The sequence below is a fragment of the Electrophorus electricus genome, chromosome 19, assembly GCF_041902795.1.
Source record: "Electrophorus electricus isolate QZ-2024a chromosome 19, ASM4190279v1, whole genome shotgun sequence".
Taxonomy (NCBI): domain Eukaryota; kingdom Metazoa; phylum Chordata; class Actinopteri; order Gymnotiformes; family Gymnotidae; genus Electrophorus; species Electrophorus electricus.
The window spans coordinates 15,914,917-15,925,043 of record NC_137515.1 but is presented as its reverse complement, the minus strand read 5'-3'; the positions used below and the strand labels follow the sequence as shown (position 1 = coordinate 15,925,043).

The following is a 10,127-nucleotide window of genomic DNA, read 5'->3' as shown; positions in this document are numbered from 1 at the left end:
ATGTAAATTATAATGAACAGATGTCATTGTAACTTATTTTAATAAAACCTCAGAATAAAGCTGTACTATTGGAGGCACCGCCATAATTTAAAATCTTTAACATTTTAACATTCTACCTCTACTATACTAAACTGAGCAGACGGAAATTGATTTAACTGTATACATCAATCATTAAAAGGCAGCTCTGTAATCAACTAAGTATTTTTAGTTTAGTTTACAACGCTCACAACTGCTGCGCAAAAATTGTCAAATACGCACAAGACCGTATCAAGTCATATGATGTCTTGGACGTCACGTGGTTCCGGTAACAAGGAAGCGGCAACAAGTGCTGTGAGCCTTCCAAACGTTTGAGAAAATGAGCGCTGTCTTGGATTTAAAACTTAAGCGTGCCAACAAAGTGTACCACGAAGGGGTAACGTTACAATCAGCTGACAAACATACATACATACATACAGACATATCTAAATGTAGTTAGGATGTGTTTCAGTTAATTTTATACAGCCTCTGCTTTGGAGTTTTCTTGTAGGTCGTGCTTCGGCTTCGGTACCTTTTATTAAAATGTAATTGATATGGAATCAGAGGTTATGATGAAAAATAATGCGTTTAGTTTTTTCGGTGTGTTGTACATCCCAGTCAAGGATTTGGCCCACAAAGGGTATTTTTAAATTAGCTGCAGCGTTTGCATAATCTCGATTTGAGGGAAAATCATAGTTAACATGGTTAAATCTTTTATTATGAATTTTTCATTGCGTGTGCTGTCTGCATAGGAGGTGCTTGCTGGAGTGGTGGTCATCACCGGTAAAGAAGCGATCCAGCATCAGGGCATTTCTCTGACCATGGAAGGGTTTGTCAACCTGCAGCTGAGTTCAAAGAGCGTCGGTGTCTTCGAGGCTTTCTACAATTCCGTTAAGGTGAGGAAACCACTGTATACACACTCGAGATAAAGGTTGGTTGAAGCACTATCATGGAGCCTTGCCTCAGTGGGCTGTGACGTGCCACAGAGTTTTAGATGCGTATGGTCTGGTTCTGAGAAAAGAAAAATCATGTTCTCGGAGGCGCCGAGTAAGCACACAGTGAGAAATGCCTTAGTTTAAGTGTCTGTGTGTTTCTTCTCTGTAGCCTATTCAGCTCATCAACAGTAACATTGAAGTGGCAAAACCAGGCAAAGTTCCAGGGGGCAAAACTGAGATTCCCTTCGAATTTCCATTGCAAGTGAAAGGCAACAAAGTGCTGTATGAGACCTACCATGGTGTTTTTGTCAATATTCAGGTAATTACTTTAAAACATTGAAGCTACTAATTGTGATTACGTATTGTGCTTGAACATCTTGAACATCATCTCTGCTCAGATATGCCCGTGATTTGGACAATCCTCCAGCACTGTTCCCTGAACTCTAAGAACGCTAGTTGAGCAGCGATGGGCACTTCAGCTTTATATCCTGTATGTCACTTTACATTATTAAGGTGGAACAAGTACTTGAGCAAACATTCAAGCCAGAGTTTTCCCTTTAATCAGTCCTACCTTCTCCATCCCAAGAAGCAGAAACACCTGTAAGCTATTGTTTTGGGCAATAACGTCATCCTCTTCTCCGTGTCTTTAGTATACCCTGCGTTGTGACATGAGGCGCCCTCTACTGGCAAAAGATCTGAGCAAGACCTGTGAATTCATGCTCCATTGTCAGGTCAGGCCTAGCATTATGGAATCATTACTGAGTAATGTCAGAGATGGACATAGAAATCAGAAATCAGATTGTACCGATTGACTGTTTGCTATTATTTACCACACATTCTTCAGCCACAAAAATCTAAAGTGCAGCCAAGTCCAGTTGATTTCATCATCACACCAGAAACTTTGCAGAATGTGAGAGAGGTAAGTCAGGACACCTCAGAAATTCCCATAGCAAGGTGTCATTTAATGGATTTTGTTAGTTACTCCTGTCCCGCTGGTTAATATGATTGATAAACCCTGATGGAGTTTTCAGCTAAAATAACCTTTTTTTGTAATGGTCTTTAAAAAAAAAAAGTTATTCTTATTGTTGACTGTATACTTTGTTCAGAGGAGTGTACTTCCTAAGTTCCTGATCAGAGGCCACCTGGATGCCACTAACTGTGTGATCACTCAGCCGCTGACAGGCGAGCTGGTAGTTGAGAGTTCAGAGGTTGCCATCAAGAGCATTGAGCTGCAGCTAGTCCGTGTCGAGACTTGTGGTGAGTCCCCAATACACTTTTCTAAATGCATTCCATACATCTCAATCAATTAGACTAACAGTACATTTTATGTAATAAGAAGTTTTTTTAGGTTTTTTTTTCCTGGCAATTTAGTTTTGTTTGAAATATTACCAGATATTCTTATGCGTTAAGAACTGTCCTGCAAGAGTCCTTATTTTTTGGTGGGGGTGCTGTTATCCAAACAAGGCTGTGCTGAAGGCTATGCCAGGGATGCCACAGAGATTCAGAATATCCAGATTGCAGAGGGAGATGTGTCTCACGGCCTCCCCATCCCTATATACATGGTGTTCCCTAGGCTTTTCACATGCGCTACTCTTGAAACCACAAATTTTAAAGTCGGTGAGTTCCTCCCCTTTATACGAGATATAAATGATCAAGTGTGACGATGCCCCACCTTCTAAATAGCGTTCTGTATTACTGCACCAGCTAATGGCACCAGCTAATAACACCAACTGTTCATAGATCAGAGTAAACAAAATATGCTAACATACTTATGTCCTGCTTCATTTCTTTATGAATGTAAACTGACTGTTGCTGTTTCATTTACAGAATTTGAGGTGAATGTGGTCATTGTTTTTCACGATGATCATTTAATAACAGAGAACTTCCCCCTCAAGCTATGCAGAGTGTGATATCAGAGCCTGCAGATTCACCAATAACTATTGGAAGACCTTGGGGAAGCAGCATTTTGAAAGTTCAGGATTTACTGGACTGACCAGGAGTTTTTCTGTTACTCTTAAAAGGCCATCCAAACAATAAGAAATATAGTATTCCCTTTGCAACTCTAAGGAGGTCCATGAGCATCAGAAGAGTGGCTTTCACGCTGACTTCTAATCACTTCTTAGTAACGTCACGCAGCTCTCCTGTAACCTGGTAATGGTTTGTTTGATAAAACTGGATTTTTTTTTTTTTTCCTTACATCCAGTGCCTGAGAGATTCATTTCTGCTGACCAGTTTTAAATCTCATAAGGCAATTAGTGGAACATACTTATTTGCATTAATTCTTGCATTAATTATTTACATCATTCACTCATTACCCTTAATACAAAGCCATTACTGTGAGTTACTTTAATTTGTTCTTAAAGGCTATGTGCAGGATATCTCAGTTCACTAAAATATATATTGTTTACTAACAAAACCTCAGAGGTCAGCCTTATTTGGAAGTGGTCATGTGGTATGACACTGGGGTAATTTTCAGCTAGGTCATCTCTTCACTTCCTAGGCAGTCCAAGTTATTTTCTTAGACTGAAGTAAAGAATAAAAAAAAAAAAAAGATCAAAATACAAAGCAGATGTGATGCTTTTATGTCCTATCAATCAAGGGTCCTTCACTATACTCAACTAAAAACAGATCTTCGGTTTTCCATCTCTTAGACATGTACTTGCCTTTATCAAACACTACATACAGACAGGCCTTCAGTATGGCTGAACTAAACATGACATCAGTAATAGTAACACGAGCCAGCAACGACACCCCTTAATGGCTGTATTTAGACAAGCAGACAAATCCAATTTATACATGTTTAATACACATGTAGCCAAATAATACAAACTACAGATTGACACAGAAGCATACATTGGATTACATTCATTGTCTAAAATGTTCAAGGCCTATTCACCAACCATCCATTCATGCAGTTTGTGTGCATGAAACAAACTATTTAAAATAAGATTTAAAGAGACAAATTACAAGCTGAACAGTCAGATGTCTCAACAAATATGCCTGGAAAACAAACAAAATCAAAGAATAACCATTAAAACAATCCTCTAACAGCTGAGCTAACAAATGGTTGGTCCTTAATGATAGAGTATAGTAACAGAACACATGATCTGAAAATCTAACTGGTTATACTATAAGACAAAAATGTTAGGCTCATTTTGAATGAATAATGTAATGTGTGAATATATGGTTTAATAATTTGGTCCAAAAGCACTTAATTTGATGGATGAATATACTGTTTATGTACAAAAGTGTGAGTATGTATGTATGTATGTATATGTATGTGTGTGTATATATGTATGTGTGTGTGTGTGTGTGTGTGTGTGTTTTAAGAGAAGGATGCAGCTGGTGCATGTCCTCTGCGGTGTCGCCCAGGCAACATGGGGAAGTCCTCAGGTAGGAGGGCGTGCTCTCTGCAGGTGGGGCATGTGCTCTGCTCCTTCAGCCAGGACCTTATGCACTAGACACATGAACACCAATCCGTGGGTGTGGTTTGTGACAATAGTTAGCACTGAACATGTAAATGGAGAGCATCATACACCAGACAGAATTTTTGGTCTTTCCATGACAGCACTGAAAAATTACAGCAAATTCAACATCCACAGAACACTAAATCTACTGAAAATGAGGAGTGATTCACTTACCAATTTTTTTGCACATTCTTTTGTACATTTTTTATATAAATAAATCTATTTATAAATGTGTAATTATGTGGAAACATGGCCATGTAACTTTGATTGGTTTACCTTATTTCAATTATCAGTTTCACAACATCAAATGAATTTATTCATACTTCTGCTTTACTTTGCTTTTCATTACTGGCAATATTCTGTAATGAAACATTCAATGGAATTTCTTTGATGGATAACGTTCATGTTGGCTCACACCAACGCTTCTGTCCCTCAACAGCTGGATGAAGTATAAATTAGTACATTATGATGTGTTGCTTTGCACACCAGCTAAGATGCATCCTTTGATTTTCTCTTACACTGAAAGCATTCCAAATGTATTATTGAGAGAGTGCAGCTTGAAGTATTTGAGTGGGATGCTTCTTGAATGCTAGGACCGCAAGCCCTAGTGAATACGGAGCACGCATTCTGTGTGCGCACGGGTCTCACCTCTCTGTGGAAGCTATGGCGGCACTCCAGCACGCACACGTCCTCAGGGGCCATCTCCTCGTGGCAGATAATGCAGGGGTCCTCCATGTTCAGCTGCCAGTGAGAGCAACAAGTCTGCCATCACTCACCATGCGAGACGTTCTTCGGGATTTGATGGTGTGTATATTTTACTCATTTGACAGGGCATGGTTTAGCTGGTATTTTTTGTGCGAGTGTAAATGGTAGTGAAGTTTTACTGCTTTGGAGGTGTTGCGCTGTTGAATGGACACGTTCTTCCAGACGTGTGTGGGCGGGGGAGTGGCAGCGGTCCTGCAGGAATCGGGAGAGGGAGCGGGACTGGGAGCCGCACTGTTCCTCGTGCTCATCTGCTCCTACACACAGCAGCCATTGTTAACCCAGCACTAGGTCAGACCGTACACTTTGACCTTTTCTGCACAACGCAGACAGGGGTGGGGCTGTGGGCCCCGTTACCATAGTCCGATTTGCTCAAAGCCTGGTGGGAATGTTTCTGCTTTCTAGCCTCTGTGCAATATGAAAAGGAAGACTGAAAAACACTAAAAGCCATTTTAAACTGAAACTTTCTAAGATTAGTACACTTTCAAGGCAAATGACAAATCTTACAAGTTTTTGTTTAAATTGTTCCATCTATAGCCCTACAACTGGGAGGTTAAATGGCAAATGTGTTCTCTGTTAGGTTCTTTCAGCGATAGCCATGCTATACAGTGCAACCGACAAGTTCTGTGTTTTATTTGGCGAACACTATGAGATTTTGAGTGCTGCTCTCTCACACTTGCGTCCTCCTGGTGGTCAAGAATGAGCTGTGCTACTCTGTTGATCATGTCTTCGTATGTCAGCATGTTGAAGCGACTGACGCTGGCAGACCGAACCTCCTGAATGAACTTGGCTAGGACCGCCCTGGACCAAACACACAAATTTAGCACACAGATGTTAAAAGGTTATAAATTCAATTAAGAATGGAAATCCATGGTTACTTTGAATTTAGGAAAGTTCAACAAAAGTTCATCTCTGGCTCAATGTTTATTTGCCCAAATGCAATCATTTGGTCTATGTCCCAAGTTTGAACTTGAACTGGCTACAAGTCAGAGCAAATCTAGCTGGTGGATGTGCAGATGTCTTACCTGCTGTAGTGTGGGAACATGGACCTGAGGCGATTGACAATCTTCTCAAACACATCAAGGGGCTGCAGTGGCATTTGGTTGATGGGGACGGGTGGCGAGTGTGTCCTCTCCGCAGGCTGGGCCTGTGGTGCGGTCACTGCTGAGTGCGACTGGGGCCAGGCAGGGAGCTGCTGTGCCGCATACGCCAAGTGTGGGAGCACATGACGCACGGAGAGCTGCTGTGGAACCAGGTGCTGATTGGATGGCAAGGGAAGCAAAGCCTAGAGGATAGAACCGTTCAAAAGTCTAAATAAAAAGTAGCTATTGGCTTTCCCAGGACCAAACAAAATGAGCTCCATCAGATCTCTACATTTTAGACAAGTGAGGAAAATCCTGCACAGTTGTTTAAGCAGACGTTACACTACACTTCAGAGCTTTTTCTTCCCACTGGTCTACGACCTGCTCTGGCCTCACAGTGCCTTTGTGCATCTGCGCGGTTACTGCCTGCCACTGCAGTCCAGCTGTCTGTTCCTGCACTGCATGTGGCCTGACTGGTTATGTCATGTAGGATAGTGGCAGAGGTAGAGGGCTGAAGCCCAGAGGCAGCATCAGGACTGACAGATTCGAACCCTGGCATGTGTCGCCCCCGGGAGGGAGCAAGCCACCCAAGACCACCCAAGTCTGATCTGCAAAATCCACACATTTTCCCCCTCACAAAAGGTTTCATCAGCACACAAGATTACCGTTGGTCCTATGTCAGGGTTGTTTAACTAGAACAGCTGAAGTATAAAGAGCAGCTTTTTTATGTAGGGCTAGCTCCATAACCTCAGTGATGTACTGATGATGCACACATTTCTCAGAAAATAATGTTTTATGGATTTTTGTTTGCTGTATGTTAAGAAATATGTGAGAGTCCTCACAACTCAAATGCTGTTGTTTGAATTCCAGGGTGGTATTAAAGCATTCTGTAGACCATGATAAAGATCATGTTAAGGGCTTTTTTATGATTTTGACACAGGCAATTAAATTCAGTATAAACATGTTATTTTAATACTAGGTTAATATTAAAACGCCTGCTACTATGAAAGTACTCATATAAAATACCCATGTATTCCGATTTCGCATCAATAAAGCACTTCTGTTTTGGTTTCCATGTTGATGCACATGAATGGGTAGACAATGATTTTAAATTTGCTATAGCGACATTCATGTCTGCCTTATCCCATTCCCAATATTTCTGTCCTCTTTGTACATTTTAATCAATTGTTGATAAATCAGCAGAGCTGCAAATCATAGTATATTGTTGAAAGTTTAAGGGTATTATTATGTTTGGAGAATGATTCTGAGAAATGCCAGTCAAATGTTGGAAATATTAAACTATTACTAGAATGACAGAATTCCCTATGGTACAAAGTACCATTTGGTGGAACATAAGGGTTCCACCTAAAGGTACAATGGCCTAAATAAATACTTATTTAAACTATTTTAGTTAATGACAGTTATATATATATTTCTTACCAGCTATCATATATTTGATGTACATATGTATGTGCTTATATAGCAAATTTTCAAATGTTTATTGTGCAGAATACAATATGAAGCCTTTCCATTAAGATATGGCTATAAACTGGAATTGGAGTGGGAACCAGTATACTAATTACACTGGTACAGAAAATCAAAAACATATATAAAATGTGTTACAAGAACAGGGCTTCGTTTCAACAGTGACAATGTCAACTGTATGTATGCTTACTGGTACAGGAGGAGGAGCAGGAGCGCTGGGTACCGAGATGAGAGGGAGAGACTCCAGTCTGTTGCCTGTGCTCACCAACTCCATCTGCTCTTCATACTGGGCCTACACCCAATGTATGCATTTGATTTTTAATAACACACACACACACACACACACACACACACACACACGTCCAATCCCTACCCTAATCCACAGTCATAGCCTAAAGACATAACTGGCCTTTCCAAAGTGCACTCCACCTTGTCAGGTTTTTATTTGTTGGGTTTTCCTACATAATCACGGCATTTCTGGCAAGTAACTAATGGTTACAATGTACAAACACTAAGCCAGGGCAATATATTGAATGTTGAATTCAACTGAACTGAGTGAGCACAACAGTGAGAAGAGAGAGGCAGTATATGTTGAGTGAGAGAGAAAGGGTTCCCTATATCAATTTTTACAGAACTTTAATGGGGGGGGGAAGAGTCATTTTCTTTCTGTATTTTGAAAAAAAATTATACCAAGTCTTTGACTGCTGCATGAAATAAAACAAATATGGTACTGAGTTTCAATCATTCAGATGTTTGGAGATCAAATCATGATATATTAAAATAGTGCTTTATAGGTCAAAATTATTGCAATAAAAATTTTAATCCATTTCACTGAGTCCTAATAATAACAACCCCCCCCCCCACACACACACACAGTTTGAATCTCACCTCTGTCCTGGCGATCTTCTTCTCAGCCTCCTGCACACACGCTTTCCAGGCCTCAATGGTGGAGTGAAGGCCTGATGATGGGTACCTAGAACCCGGAGGGCCCATGCAGGTCACCAACAAAGACCACAAAAACACCTAATCTTTTAATATCCCGCTGCCTATTCTGCTTCTATTTAATTCTAAATCCAGGCCTTTTCCTGGACACACATTAAGTCTAGTCATACTGTTGGTGCTGATTTACAAGTTACATTTACTCAGTCATGCTCATTCCATTCTCTGACTCATCATTATAGTTCAGTATCTGATCTTCTGTGTACATAACCCTTCCTAGGATGGTCTTACTGACTAGGATGCTCCTACAAGATATTAACATCAGCGATGTGTTAATGTTAGAATATAAGGTACCTAATATATTTCTGTGAATATTTATATGAAAGAGTAAACAGCCCTTTCAAATCTTTGGCATATGTATTTGCATATGTCTGAGTGTGTGTCCTTTGTCATAGATAATAGATACCAGTCACTGCAGCTGAAGTGTGAGAACCCAGACTTATCATGGTCTATGGTATTGCGATATTAGTTAAGATATGAAAATTAGGATCACTGTAATCTAATGTTCCTGTCAAAAGCATGCAACCATCATTTAATTAAGTTATTCCATTTTTTCCTCCCAATTTAGTCATTATGCCAATCGCCAACCACTAACTACCATACAACAACTACTGATTGTTGAGGGTGTGGCAACCACGCACTTCCTCCAAAACATTAAAAGCCACGCACCATATCTTTTCAAATTGCTGTCAATGCTGCAACAGAAGGCAAACCAGCACACTCGGAGGATAGTGCCCCTCGACAGCTAGCATAGGCACATAGATATCCACAACTGGCTGGTGCCGCAGTGAATGACGAGGGCTTCAGTAATGCCATCCCTCCCATCCGAGGCAGTGACCCCATTGGCTCCCACACATACAGCTCTGGTATCATTGAGGCTTGAACCAGCAAACTACCAATGACAGGGCAAACACTTCTCTATTGCACCACTCAGGGGCCCAGATCTTTATTTTTTTAACTTGTCAAGGACAGAAATGACCATTTGTGGCATTTGTGTCCATCTGATAGATTTTGAATGGTAGTGGTTGTTTCATATATCACACCCTTAATCATTTTAATAATAACAATGCTTCTGCTTAAAGGCTAAAAATACGTTTGGTTTAAAGGTAAGCCAATATTATGTGTACTACACTTTGCCTGCTGCTGAATTCCACTGGGAACTGGAGCAGACAGCTTAAAGTTCCACAGTGTGTTGGTCTGTGGCCAGTCTTTACCTGCTCGACAGCTCAGTCATGTTCAGCAGAATGGCTTTCCCATCTGATAAGCACTTCCTCAACCCACGCAACCCGCATTCTCGCCTGTTCTGCAGGATGCATAGCTACACGCGCACACGCATGCATGCACACACACACACCAGGGAAGATCTTGGTATTGGGTTTTTC

At 40.8% G+C, this 10,127-nt stretch overlaps 2 protein-coding genes across 5 annotated transcripts in view; one reads left to right on the top strand and one right to left on the bottom strand.

The window, feature by feature from the left end:
* The first annotated feature begins 183 nt into the window (after positions 1 to 183).
* Positions 184 to 8,574, top strand: vps26c (VPS26 endosomal protein sorting factor C). Its single transcript, XM_027016969.3, has 9 exons — positions 184 to 412; positions 768 to 911; positions 1,120 to 1,269; positions 1,601 to 1,681; positions 1,795 to 1,869; positions 2,057 to 2,207; positions 2,415 to 2,567; positions 2,778 to 5,221; positions 7,945 to 8,574. The coding sequence occupies exons 1-8, from the start codon at positions 356 to 358 to the stop codon at positions 2,858 to 2,860; spliced, it is 894 nt and encodes a 297-aa protein (XP_026872770.1). The 5' UTR covers positions 184 to 355; the 3' UTR covers positions 2,861 to 5,221; positions 7,945 to 8,574.
* Positions 3,735 to 10,127, bottom strand: part of ttc3 (tetratricopeptide repeat domain 3) — a 24,476-nt gene continuing 18,083 nt past the window's right edge. For 3 of the 4 annotated variants that reach the window (XM_081702043.1, XM_035535387.2, XM_081702045.1), the window contains 8 exons: positions 9,960 to 10,063; positions 8,635 to 8,719; positions 7,937 to 8,038; positions 6,205 to 6,464; positions 5,854 to 5,980; positions 5,302 to 5,436; positions 5,066 to 5,158; positions 3,735 to 4,407 (listed from right to left, as the gene is read on the bottom strand). In XM_081702043.1, coding sequence (XP_081558169.1) covers positions 4,276 to 4,407; positions 5,066 to 5,158; positions 5,302 to 5,436; positions 5,854 to 5,980; positions 6,205 to 6,464; positions 7,937 to 8,038; positions 8,635 to 8,719; positions 9,960 to 10,063 — 1,038 coding nt within the window. In that variant the 3' untranslated portion in view covers positions 3,735 to 4,275. The remainder of the gene's footprint in view (positions 4,408 to 5,065; positions 5,159 to 5,301; positions 5,437 to 5,853; positions 5,981 to 6,204; positions 6,465 to 7,936; positions 8,039 to 8,634; positions 8,720 to 9,959; positions 10,064 to 10,127) is intronic. The other variant, XM_081702044.1, reaches the window with a different exon arrangement.

Bases quoted from the DNA above. Each gene is read 5' to 3' on its own strand.
- vps26c (XM_027016969.3), top strand. From the start codon at position 356: ATGAGCGCTGTCTTGGATTTAAAACTTAAGCGTGCCAACAAAGTGTAC. The intron at 1,270-1,600 runs GTAATTACTTTA...CCGTGTCTTTAG, and splicing joins GTGTTTTTGTCAATATTCAG to TATACCCTGCGTTGTGACAT. The intron at 2,568-2,777 runs GTGAGTTCCTCC...TTTCATTTACAG, and splicing joins AACCACAAATTTTAAAGTCG to AATTTGAGGTGAATGTGGTC.